Below are 13,904 nucleotides of genomic sequence, written 5' to 3'. Positions count from 1 at the left end.
AGTAATCATGGTTGGTTACCATGGATGATTTGGGTTCAAATTTAATTCAAACAAGCAATTTCTCGTCTCTTGGGTATGTAAGCATAATGTAGCAATGTAGGCATAATAAATAAAATATGGTCAACTAAAAGTACTTGACAAAGTTCAACAAGGTGTTGCATAAAATTGTGCTATACTTGTTAAGCATGGGTGATCTCACACTTTTTTAGATCCAACAAAATCCAAGATGGGTACTAGCTCGAAGAAGTTCCAAAGAAGTGTGCTCCCCTAGTCAATATCATCCCTATGGAGAATGGAGGCCTATAAAAGAATGAGAATCATCTCCATTGTGTTGTATTATGGTTTGGCTTATTATCACACTATTCAATAAGAACCATTTCTTATTTTTCTCCAAACAAGTTCCATAAGCACTAGATGCATGTGTGCTCCTTTAGTCATCTATCTCTATACAGAATGATGGCGTTGTGTAGTGTGTGTGCTAACTGGGTTCTTGTCCCATTTTCTTCTTAATATTATGAAGCACACGCTTTTGAGAAAATTTCCTTGTTTTCTATTATATGGTATGGCTAATGTAAATAAACATGCTATTTAATAAGAAATATTTCTGATATTTTCCTTTTTGTTATTGCTATATGTGTTTTGTGAACATCCTCAACACACAAAATAGTTAGTGTTGATGATTATCTAAAAACCTGGTGTGATCGACAAGGAGGCACAAGTTTGCCTAGGAGAAATCGACAATCCATGGATGGGGAGGGAATGGCGAGGGCTAGGGATGTTTATCAAATTGTATGAAGGTAAAGAAACTGAAAATAACCTCACATAGTTCAATACTAAAAAGGAATGATTTTGCCAAATTTTCCATGGGAATATGAACGTGTGTAGGATCCAACCATTAATATACGTAATGTTTTAGGCCTTCGCCTTTCACCTATTTAATCTTCCTCCATGACCTTTTCAAATGGTTCAATTTTTTGTGGCTCATCGCTAATGTTAGAAGTCAAAAAAAGGCATATTTGCTGAAGCACATAATTGATATATATTTTAATCGGGCTAAGATAATCATGACCATGACAATCTTATGAATGTTTCGTACTCTCTCCATTCTAAATTATAAGGTGCTTTGTTTCTGGTACATCCATTTTGCTATGCATTTAGATATATTATCATATGTTTAGATACATAGCAAATTGATTATACCAAAAAAGTCAAAGCGACTTATAATTTGGAACGAAGGGAGTAGTAGGTAATTCGTACAGCACATTTAATTCCACGCTATCAGGCTAGCACATATATCTAGCTGGTCTCTTCGTACATCTAGTTATTTTTGCGCACCTTAAATGACCATGATCCTCCCTTATTTCCACAAAAATCAATTAAACCAATTAGCAACGCTAACATTTGCCTAAGTTTCTTATTCAGATGTATACATTAAAAGCTTTCTTTAACCAATTACATGTGAACGTAACACATATAGTATGAAAATGTGCAAAAGGGATAATCCTTCTCGTTCTGCATTATTTCATGTCTTAGTGTTTTCAGCAATTATCATGGATCGTTTATAATTGGGAACTCTTTGTGTTAGATTCCAGCTATTATACATCTGACAGGAGTACAGGACTCTTGGTGTATTCATTCCATTCCTGGCACCACAATTAACATGGTTTCTTGTTTGCTTCCAAAAGTGTCGACTGTAAAATGTAGGATGGCACAATCTGTATATTAAATTTTTCCATCCAAGAAATATCTTCCAGATATTTTAACATGGTGGCCAGCTAAAAATGAACATAATACACCATGCATCCACACCAATCAAAAACATTTCTTCATATTAAAACTCTATATAAACTCCTGTGTACCATATATATAATCTGCAATTGCATCTGTTCTAGCTAGAACATGTTGATAGCCAAGAAAAAACTTGCCAAGTAGCTTGCAGATGGTGAAGGGTAAGTCGACCAAGGGTAGGCAAAGGATTGAGATGAAGCGCATCAAAGGTGAGGAGGCACGGCAGGTATGCTTCTCCAAGCGCCGTCCAAGCTTATTCAAGAAGGCTAGCGAGCTTTCCACCCTATGCGGTGCAGAGGTTGCTGTTGTCACGTTCTCCCCTGGTGGCAAATGCTGGTCATTTGGCCATCCCTCTACTTTGTCTGTTGCTGACCGCTTCCTTGCCGAGCATACTTTGAATGGCCTCACCATTGGAAGTGAGAGCCATGGTACTCAAGGGTTGACCGGTATTAGTCATGAGATGAATCAGCAGGTTATGGAGTTGCAACAATTAATGGAGACCGAGAAGAGGAGGAAGGAGAAGCTAGTAGAGGCTATGGATAGGGAGAGTGGGGGGCCTGTAATGCAACTGTTGAATGCCAATGTTAGTGCATTAGGGATACATGAGTTGGAGCAGTTGAGAAAGGAGATTTGTATGGTACAAGACATGGTCAAGGAGAGGTCCCGCGAGATGCTGCAAGATGCCATGCAAACAAGAAGGCTGCCACCACAATCTCCTATGCATATGGCAGCAATGCCCTCGCAAGTTTTGTCTGGTGACCAGAGGGCCGGAACCATGTATACCACTGTTCCAAGTTCGAGCAGTGGACCGTGTGAAGGGCTTCACGTCAGCTCTCTGCTCCATGGTTCCCATGGTGGTCTTGGCAATTACTCTAATGGTCAATATGGAGGCTGATCGCCATGTGTTGTAGAAGACAGATTATCATTTCCCCGTATTTTATTTCGTAAAATAATGAAGTTATGATTCATAAGGCTTGATACACATAATCATTTCCCCTGCTATCTAGTGAAGTATTTCTTGTTTTTAACGTTTCTTTGAAACATTGTTATGTTTACATCCTGATTCTATGATGTAAGATGATGGTTTCGCATCCATATAGTTTCTTTTTGAGAAATAATATAAGGATTCTCTTTTGAATTAACCATCTGCAAAGAATTGTTGTGTGAAGTGTGAACTAGCCAGAGGGGCCACCGCTCTTCATGTCAAAGAAAAAGGAAAGACATGTGAAAGTTTTACGGAACTTGTGAGCCTAGAAACGTTATAAGTTTGCACTTGCTGCTCATATTAAGAATGATTTAATGGGCACAAGCACATGACCATGCTCCTTGAGAATTCGGTGTGTACATCCTATGTTTCAGAAAGTTTGTTGTTCTACGATGTGCTAGTAACCAGTAACCACTGTTCTCGGTGCCATGTGGCGACTCGAGAATCTTTTCTCTCCTGGCGACTAGGGTTTCCCTTCCACCTTCGTTCTTGGACTGGATCCTTCCCCCTTGATCCGAGCCTAGCCTTCATCTGCTAGCCGAGTCTCAGGTCACCATGTGTTTGTGACTGCGTCATTGGTGGCAGGGATCCTTTGGATCCAGAGGGTTATGGGGGTGTCGGGGTTGATGGAGAAATTGACGCTGATGGATATTGATAAGAAGGGCATCAAGATCGGAGGCATAAAGGCAGCGATCCAGGGGCCCGGCGGAACTGCAGGCGGTGGCAAAAGTCCTGGCTGAATAACCTGTCAGGGCCAATGCTTTGGAGCTATGTCTTGGGCGGGTCTGCAAGGACCGGGGAAGAGGAGGGTGCTGGAAGATGGTTGTTGGATGTTCGTGAAGGATCTGGTAGTGATGCCAATTTTGATAGAGAAAAAAACCATAGATGAGGTGGAGTTCAACTTCATCCTGGTATGGGTGTGGATCACAAAGATGCCGCTCGGGCTGAACAAGGCAGCACGAGACATGAACAGGGTGGTTCTGGAGGTTGATGCTGATGATGATGATATGGCAGTTGGCCAATACATTTGAGTTAAAGTGAAGATGGATATCCGTAAACTGCTTCTGAGGGTGACCTTGGACATGGGCGATGAGGCGACTGAGAAAATGAAGTGGTGTCGTCGTTTAGTGTATGAATACCTCACAGATTTTTGCTACATTTGCGGCTTAATCAGGCATAACCGATAGGCACTGTGATGTTCAATTGAAGAAACAAGCAGTCCATAAATTCAGTAGAGCTTTGCGCTTCATCCCGTTGAAAAACAAATTTGGGGAGGAGTTCAGAGGTAAATTTGTTGAACAGAGGCCACAGCTCCCGTGGAGAAGCTCGAGGGGGAGATGAGCAGGCGGTTGTGGGAAATGGCATTGTACTGGCCAGGAGGGGAAGTGATGGTGATAGCTGGCCTAAAGAGGAGAAGGAGCTTAGCAGCCGGGAGGAGCAGGAAGTGATGAGTCGCCTGAAGGTAGCAAATGGAAATGTTCCAATTTAATCAAATATACTTCCTAAATGATTTTGAGGGCCTATATAATAAGCACACAAATTTTTTTTACATTCCACAGCAATGGATCTACTATAAATGGCCAAAATAAATGGGAAACCGGGATTAATCCAGAACAGTGCAGTGGCAAAATTAAATGTGCTCCAACAAGCCTAAAGTTTACCATCACAATTTCAGCAGCATTTAATTCAGTGCATGGTCATAGATTTTCTAATTTACGGAGTTCAATCTATTTCTGCTATTTTTATCAACAAACTTTGTCTCTTTCCTCTTCTACAGCATAGTACCTTATAGGGTCCAGAAATTCATAAGAGTCATCCTATATTTTTCCATCGTTTCTTTTTTAAAAAGTATGATTTGATGTGGTGAGTCAAGGTATGACAACAAAATCAGGTTCAGCTTAAATTTGTTGTTCAATTGACCTTTAGTTACTGTTATTTTTTTATTTGCTAGAGACTTTGTTATGTGCTATTGCTCGATATGGATATTGGGTGTCATGTTGTTTTTATTTTCTTAACATTTCTATGCTATTTGTATCATAGCGATAAAAACCCAACAGTAGTTTTAGTATAATTGTATCTAGGATTAGTAAGTGAAGTTTTGATATTGAAAAAATGAAAAAGTGGTATGGCTTTACGAAAAGGTTCTAAAAAGATATGTTTTCATATATGGGTGAAAAAGCCAAGACATATATATACACTCTCCTCAAGTGATCTGTTGGCAAGGGTTGAGCCAGAGCAAGTCACTAGGGACTATAGTAGCAACTTAGAAGAATAATTTGTTATTGTTAATGAGGGATTATGGCGGATTAACCAATACTCTTCTATCAAAAAAAGTCATCAAAATCCATTGATGATGAGACCATAGGACATAGCTCTGCTCCGATGTGCAAAGTTTCTGCTATCTCGTTCATGGCAAAATTTTATACTGATGTCACTTCCAGGTTGTCAAAATCTATATATATACTTTCTTAAAAAACTATATATATTCATTGCATGATGGCACGTCAAAATACTCCTATGTAGGAGATGCTTGCACTTGATGAAATGTTGGTGCAAAATACAGTGGGCGTGATATTGATGAAGTACTTCTACATACCTTGTATTACCTGCATGCTGTTCTGCTAGTGTCGTCGGAGATAACGGTAGTGCAACCTTGTAAGTCACTGACAAAAGCGGCTAGGTCCAAAGTGATCGTGCATGACATATTTGATATCTGCTGTCATGAAATGGTTTAAGAAATATATATTATTTAAGAGCACAAATCAACAAACCAACTCGGTCGCAACACTGACTTTACCACAAAATTTAACTGGATACAAAAAAATCAAAGGAGTGGAATATCAAAAACTGGATACAAAAACATTCTAATCTACATTAAATTCTGCCTTAGAATACTTCAAACCTTAAAATGAACATGTGTCTTCTCTTTTCCCAGAAAAAAGTAGGACGAAGCTAACTTAGGCATGACCATGCTATAATAGCATGCCGCAAGCACGAATCTGCTCTGCTGAATGGTCCGGCATCCACCTCCTCGTGCCTTGCCCAAGTGGTGAAATGATGCCTCTATCGCCATCCTGAATCACAACACACACGTGAACAACCCCATCACTGGCACCATCCAAATACCTTTCCAACCACCTGGCATCCAGCGTCCACACCGTCCCACCCCTACCACCGTCTCGACCACCACTGTTAGTCTTTCGACCTCCCCTAACTTTTATTTAAAGACAAAGAACACATAAAGCCCCAACACTAAAATCCTAACCGCAATCCTAGCTTAGGGTCATCAGATCTACTCGACTTGTTGGAAGAGGCTTGGGGTTGCCATATCCGCTCGAGTTATGTGAGGAGGAGACCTCATACCTCGGTAGCCATGCATTTAAGGGGGAGAGGTAAAGATGAGTAAGATGGAGAAAGGTGGAGGAAGATGAGAGGAACAGATTGCATGGGAAGAGACAAGGTGGGCTCACACGCCGCCGCCGCCGCTGCTGACTTGGCCTCTCCCATCGTTTCGGTAGCATGCCCACCACAGCGCCCCAACTGCAATCTCGACCGTTACCAATGCTAATTCATCTTCTCCCTAAACTTCCAATAATATTAGAGAACACATAAGTCCCAAACCCCAAACCTCAAAACCATAACCACCAACCTGGCTTGCAATCACCAGATCTTCTCGACTCTGAGGTTGAGGCTTAGAGTCGCCAAGTCTGCTTGACTCATCATTGGTGGTGAAAGGATCAGCACCCCCACCATCGTTGGTGGATGGCATCCACATTGGTGGTGGCTAGATTCATGGTCTCACCACTGTTCATGGCTAGATCCGTGCCCTTGTTGCTTTTTGGTGGTCGGAGTGGAGAGCCCTATGTGCACGTTGTCACCGAAGTAGGGAGTCCTTATGTCCGTGCTGCCTTGGCGTGGGAGCCCCCATCATCTCAAGTGTAGTCAAGGTAAGAGATGAGAGTTAGCCCTCATGCTCGCATATCTTCCTATGAGTGGGAGAGAGATAGGTAGGAGATGAGAGAGCTAGAGGCGTGGCGGCTAGTGGGAGATGAGTGTGAGTTAAAACCCTAGCTAGGTGTTTATATAGTTGAGGGATTCTAGGCTCAAATATGGGTCAGTTGGGCTTCACACCCCTTAATGAAGGTGGGCCTCTCAGAAAATGGCCTCCATTTCTATGGCAAGCCTCTTAAGTTGTCCGCCTCATAATCAATTTCAAGAGATGGGGAAAATCTGACCTCTTGCGTAAATAAAACATTTGCCTCCATAAATCCATTTTATGAGATGGGCAATGGTTACTGCCTTCATAAATAAAAATAATTACCTCTGAACACTCTAAGGTATTTTAGGAGGTGGTAGCATTTTGTGACCGCATCCATTAATGTTTGGGTAGTGTATAAAAAACCATTACTGAAGTAGTGAGACCATGTTCCTTGGTAGCCATGGATTTGAGGTAGAGTGAGAAATGTGTTACATGAAGAAAGGTGGAGGAAGGCAGGAGGACTAGTTTGTGTGAGAAGAAATAAGGTGGAGTCGCCTACTACTGGCACAATTGAATCGGCCTCTCCCACCACTCGATGGGCAGCAAGGATGCCACCCTCCCCACCACCTTCACGATTGTCACCGTGACCAGTCACCTTGCCTCCCAAACATTTCTTCACAACAAAAAACACAAAAATCTCTGACCCCCAATCTTGAAATCCTAACCACTGACCTAGCTCGTGGTTGACGAATTCGCCCGACTCATCGGGCTTGATTTGTAGGAGGGAACCTTAGGTCTTAGGCAGCCCTAGATTTGAGGGAGAGAGGGGTGAGGAAGATGGGAGGACTGGTTCATATGAGAATAGATAAGGTATACTTACCTGCATGCATGTTGTGCCTAAAAACCAAACAGTACTAGGGGAAAACCACCTTTAGCATAAGAGTAATCTTTTCACACATCAAAAAATGTAGGAGCGATCTGGTCTAACATATGTAACTGCACCAAAACTTGTATCACAAAAGCTGATAAGGAAGACAAGCAGGTGTTAGCTCGATTGTTAGCAAAAGAAGAAAGAAGAGTAGTTCCCATCTTTTGAATAAAAAAGACATAGTTGGTAGGCCATGGTGGACCCCTTGCACAATACAGATAGACATGTGAATGGCATGCATCTGGTCGAGCACTAGGAAGGGAGGAAGGTACCTAGCTATTTAGCATTAGCACTTCCTTCTTCTTTTCCTGAAGTTCCCATGTTTCCCTCCTCCACAACTACTTTGCTCCTTCATCTCTGATCACTCAGTCAATCCTGGCCATGCCAAACTCCATTATGCTTTGCATGGTTGCATGCAATGCAACAAATAAATGGCTAGTAGCCCACACCGAAGTGGAGGGCCGATCGACCGATCCACCACCATCATCCATCTATCGTGTTATTGGGGAGATGGACATAGAGGACGGTGGCTGACCAACGATGCACCTATAGTTCATAGGGTTGTAGGGTGTGAGCTCACCATGTCTGGTGTCAGTGTTTTGTAAACTACACTAGTAAACTTGTAAGAATGTCACGCTGCTCAAGAAAGACGATGGTAGCATCCAAAAGACACGAGGATTTATACTGGTTAAAAGCAAAGCCCTGTCCAACCTTAGAGATGATCAAGAGCATGTTTCTCGCTTCAATGCTCTAAGGTTCTTATAATGGTGTTGCACAAATGGTGGAAGAAGTAGGAGAGATAGAGCTAGGAGATGGGCTTCCCAAAAGGGAAGCTTTAGGAGCACTATTATGGTGAGAATGTGAAGAGTAGAATGTGAAGATGATGGATCAATGGTGCCCTAGGTGCCTTTATATAGAGTTGAGGGGTATGGCACATACAAAGGTAGGGGTTCTCCTGACCATGCAATCTTGAGCCTGAGGAAGGGATCCTAACTAACTTGGCTCCTAAGCTATGCCATCTTGTTGCACATGTCTTGGCATGGTTGTCGTCATGGTCTTGTAGCCATGTCATAGTAAGGTATGGTGTGGTGTCACTATGTTGGCCGTGGTGGCACTACAAACATGGTGATGGTTCACCAGCCATCCTTTGCGACATGGTCTCTGTTGTGGCCTAAGTCATTGCCTCTAGAGCTCCTAGGGTATCATAAAAGATTTGGTAGCTGCTCCTAGGTCGTTAATCATCTCATTGGCTTATGGAGTTGGTGGCCCTGATCCCGAGTCATGGGGTCATGGCCCTCATCAGTGTGGCTGGCATTTGAGTTAAGGCTGTCCTCATGGATCCCATCATATGGTGGGTGGAGTCATACATATGACTCAACAGGCCATATTAGGACAGTGGGCAATCGTAGCAACCATCATCGCTAGGCGGTGTTGCCTTGACTTATTCTAGATGATGTAGAGATGACGTCTAACCAGACTAAGGTGACTGTTGTCCCCTTGGTCCTTATGGGACCAATGCACCATGTTCACTCCTATCAGAGTTGGTGCACCTGGCTAGGCTCAACCTCCCTTAGTCCCTCCATGGGTTAGGACATGGAGAGGTCATGAACCTTTGTGTGACGTGCGGCTAAGGCAAAAAGGAAGAGCTATGGTCAACCTCGGCCTTAGTCTCTAGCCTATTGCAATGAGCCTAGCTAGGCCTCAATTGTTCAAGATTATTCTAGCCATCGTACTATGGGCTGCTCAGCCTACTAGTTCGTCGATCCACTAAGATACCTTGGCATCATAACACCTAATAGTATCCCTTGAGCATTTTTGTGATCATGAAGTGATCACAAAAGCACATGAGACATGTGTGCGTGAGTGTGGGTTTGTAGTCATGGCTTGTCCAAGCTTCACTACTCGACACCATATGGGCTAGAATGTTCAATGTGGTCTCATAGACACTACACTTGCCATGTCTTTGAGAGGGTCTCAATTTTTCTGGCCTCATGTGGGCATCTGACACTAGTTGTGACCTCCCATGGTTCGCTAAGCAACATAGGGGTCTCAAGCTACTCAGTCTAGTTTTAGGCCTATAAATCTTGAACTACTTGTAACCATGCCTGTAAGTTTCTTATAGCCTCTTTGAGAGGCTAAGCCACTTGTGGTGGTCAAAGGCCATTGTTGTCCCTTCCAACATCTCATGGTAGAAGGGAATTTGCTAGCAGGGGCGGCTAAGATGACATGGAGGTTAGCTCCATGATCATTTGGTCTTGGTTTTGTGCATGCTTGAGTGGCTCAAGCATCCATGGTGGCCATTGATCGAGGGAAGGTTTGACCCTTGGCCATGGTCCATTAGCATGTGTAGGAAGCAAGTCAGTTCTTCTAAGAGAATGTACATCGCTCCCTGTCCACCATATGATGGGTTTGAGGTTTTGGTCACCACCATGCCCTGTTATGGTATTGTGATGGCGTGGCAAGATGTTACTACACTGGAGGCCATTGTTGGTATAAATTAAATGCACACAAGAAAATATATATGTCCACAAGCACACAGATAGAATATCGATGTAGCACTTCACCCAAGAGTATTCTAGAATATCATTATTTATATTTTACCAGGGAAAACATGTGATAGTAACTAGAGCTACACTTAACCCCTAAGTAGCAACAAGGACAAATATGATAAGGATATAAAGGGGATCACTAAGGTCTTCTAGTTCTAGTGTTGCAAGTTATGTATATTATTATTTAATATGAGGACATTGCATTAGGATAAAGACACTAGCGAATCCTTTAGCAACTACATCCTATTTGTTCTACAAATGGTAGGTAGACTATATAAGATTCAACGAGGCTATAAGAGTCACCCACATGAACTATCACCGGTCTAGATGGTAGGGTGCATCTACGATTAACCAGAGTCAAAGCACCATGCTTACACTACAAATACTACTTTAATCCAAGAGCTACAAGAATTAATGCACTCAAAAGAGTCATAAAGTACAAGAATAAAAATAACAATAAAACTTACTCAAGTTAGAAGTTGATTACCAAAGAAATCTCACAAGCAAGCTCCAATGGAACTTGATCCATGGGTATAAGCTAGATTACTACAAGAAACCTGTTAATCTATGACAAAAAAATTCTGTCACGGATCACAAAAAACCTTCACTATACAACATCTGTGATGGTTTCACAAATCGTCATGGATTGAGCGTCATGGATTAACCTCAGTGATGATTTACTAAAAAGCGTCACAGATTAACGAAATCAGTGACAGTTTTAAACCGTCACCATAGAGCCCGGGACCTAGTTAGCCCAGCCCAAGTCCATTTCTTGTGACAAAAAATAACCATCACGGATTGAATGCCACATCATCATAGATGCTTACATGGTTGCTTATGTGGATGATAATGTAGTCACTACCTCAACCAATTGTTAACAGGCCAAAATCTAAGATGGGCCAAATTTTAGCCCAATTTCAGCAATTTTTGTAGCTCCTTTTCAGCCATGGCGGTCCATTTTCATCAGCTTTGCAGCCTAAATTCGTCACCAATTTTGTGTTCTTTTCAACCCACTACTACATCATATCTAGCCCACATACACAGCCCAATTACACTCATACAAACCATATACACAGCCCATATAACTAATAATCATAGCAGTACATCAAACAAAAATATTATTTTCAATACAATATCATATCACATGAATTTTCATCCAACATCAGTCGACATACATCAAACATCCATCAACCTTGCAGTTTACATTGGCACATAAGCCAACAACAAAAATGAGATTTCAAAAAATGCATACAACTTCGGCAGCTTAATACATGAAGCTACAATGGCAAGTTGCAGCACACCTGCACCAAGTGTTCATCCGCAGCTAGTGTTCATCTGAACCGCATGTCAAAAAATTTGAACACAATAGTTAGTAGCAAGCTACAGAATGCAGCAGATTAATAGAAAATTAATAATCTAATTCATTTGAGGAATAAGGCATTATCAAATTGTGCATCTGTATCCTAGATTTTTAGAGAAACACCAAGAAAAGATCTACAGATAAAATAATAGTTTTTGAATGATAGGACTACTTTGCAACACCAATCTGATGGCCCGGTAATACCCTACAGTAACAGAGCTCAATGTCCCCATCCCCAACCCTTCATCAGCCAAGCATATAAGCAACTAACGCTATACTAAAAACCTATCATGATAATAAACAATTACCCAAAAGCATGGGCGCAAGTGATATTCAAGGAGGGCTACTTTACCATAATAGGTGAATTCAAAGTGTATACTAGGCTGCTGCTATGAAGGTTCAGTAAAAAAAAAATAAACTGCTTGCAACTTGCTGCTTTGCCTGTCAAGTGGATGAAAGTTGTAGGTGCACTAGCTGCGTATGCGCTGCTTATACCTGAATGTTGACGGTGGACGAGCAGCTGCTGCAGGACTCTGACATCAAGTGTCCAAATTGCTATGTCCGAATACATAAAACAGCAGAGCACCAACAGTGTGAGCTGGTGAACACCTGCAGCTACACAGCAGCCAAGTTAATGTTACAAAGCACTATTGAATATCCCAATTGATTCCAGAATAAAATGTGACAATTCTGATAGCATGACTACACGAATAAAGCTTATAATGCTTTAAACTAGCACTGAGAATACAGATGGCACAGTGCAGTTTTGGTTAAGCAGTAACACACTAGTACTCAAACATGAGTTGACACAGGCTGGAGCTTCCTAGCCTAAGCACCATGCTTAATCTATAAACATACAACTCTAATCACACGTCACAAATCAGAGCACCTTAACCAGGCAATGAACAAGTAGAGTATAATGAATAAAGTAATCGTATGTAATGCAAATGAACATAGTTACCACACTAGAAGAAGAAGGCAGACTTTACTCAAAGAAGCACTTCATCTGTCGAGCTACAAGTAGAGAGGTCGCTGATAGGCCTAGCTCTTCTCCTAGCTTCTCCTTACTCTCTCCCTATATTATATTCTAGAGAGGTAACTATTCTTTCTAGGACGTTCACACTCTTTACCTCTACATCTACTTCTTGATCTCTCAATCTGAATCTGAACCTTCATGCTTACAAACAAATGAGCTGAAGGGGCTTATTTATAGTGTAGAATGGTAGAGGGGGTATTTGTAGGTAGCTAGGAGGTTGGTGCTAGTAAGCAAGGCAGTGGCCACCATGAGTGGGGCGCCGGTCGTGGTTCACTTTCGATCGATTCATGGTCTACGGCTCTAGATGCTCCCCAATGACGATTACAAGGACGATGGGGGTGAAAAGGTTGCTTCAAACGTTAGTTTCTAACCCAAAGTGGATTATGGGTGTACCTAGGGATCTATGATATTTTTTTCATCTTAAGCCTCAACCTCAACGTTGCAAGACTAATATCCTTGGCAGTTGTGGCATCCAATTCCATTAGGGAAAGCAAAGGGAGTACTTTGACTTTGACCTTGTGGACTCTGTCCGAGATTGGAGGACTGAGTGGTTCTATTCTAGAAATATGGACCCTGCCCTAGCAGCACATTCTGACTGGTCCTATTCCCAAAGATTAGTGGGAGAAGAACCCATTTTTAGCCATTGAGTTATGGAAGCTTAGGCCCCTCCAAGATAGGATCAAGCTTCTAAAACAACTTGGTTTGACCGGCCTTGGGATAGTAGCTAGCTATCTACATCATCGGGACTAGCTCACTGGTACAGGACCGGCCTATTGTCCCGGTCGAAAACCACTTGTAGTCCCGGGTGGCGAGCCGGGACTAAGGCATCGGGACTAAAAGTCCCACCTTTAGTCCCGGTTGATAATACCAACTGGGACTACAGGGGGCGCCAGGCAGTGACGTGGCGCCACCCTGGCCACCCCTTTTAGTCCCGGTTGGTATTACCAACCGGGACTAAAGGGTTTTTTCTTTTTCTTTTTTTTTCTTTTTCTTTTTCATTTCTTTATTGATTTTGGTTTCTAATTGTATATGTTCTCCAATTTATTCGTATACGCCGCTATTATCCGTATACGTTGCACCTATACGAGAGCGTCATTATTGCACACAAATAAAGTATGAAACTATATATATATTACCCGTATAATATATATAGAGTAAATTACACGAACGGTCCTTAAAGTATTACGTAGTTTTCATCTAGGTCCCCAAACTATGAAATCGCACGTCTGACTCCCTAATGTATTTAAGTGATCTCATCTAGGTCCCCAAACTACGAAAT

At 42.0% G+C, this 13,904-nt stretch overlaps 1 protein-coding gene across 1 annotated transcript; it reads left to right on the top strand.

The window, feature by feature from the left end:
- LOC8086096 (agamous-like MADS-box protein AGL29) lies at positions 1,940 to 3,513 on the top strand. The gene is made up of 2 exons (XM_002445222.2): positions 1,940 to 2,543; positions 3,359 to 3,513. The coding sequence occupies exons 1-2, from the start codon at positions 1,940 to 1,942 to the stop codon at positions 3,511 to 3,513; spliced, it is 759 nt and encodes a 252-aa protein (XP_002445267.2).

Source organism: Sorghum bicolor, chromosome 7 (assembly GCF_000003195.3).
Source record: "Sorghum bicolor cultivar BTx623 chromosome 7, Sorghum_bicolor_NCBIv3, whole genome shotgun sequence".
Taxonomy (NCBI): domain Eukaryota; kingdom Viridiplantae; phylum Streptophyta; class Magnoliopsida; order Poales; family Poaceae; genus Sorghum; species Sorghum bicolor.
Note: the sequence above shows the minus strand (reverse complement) of the source record. Positions and strands in the feature narration are given on the sequence as shown.

What these genes read in the sequence shown, in the direction of transcription:
- LOC8086096 (XM_002445222.2), top strand. Translation starts at nt 1,940, where the DNA reads ATGGTGAAGGGTAAGTCGACCAAGGGTAGGCAAAGGATTGAGATGAAG. An exon ending in GCCCTCGCAAGTTTTGTCTG is followed by an intron (nt 2,544 to 3,358) that starts GTGACCAGAGGG and finishes CATTGGTGGCAG; the next exon opens with GGATCCTTTGGATCCAGAGG.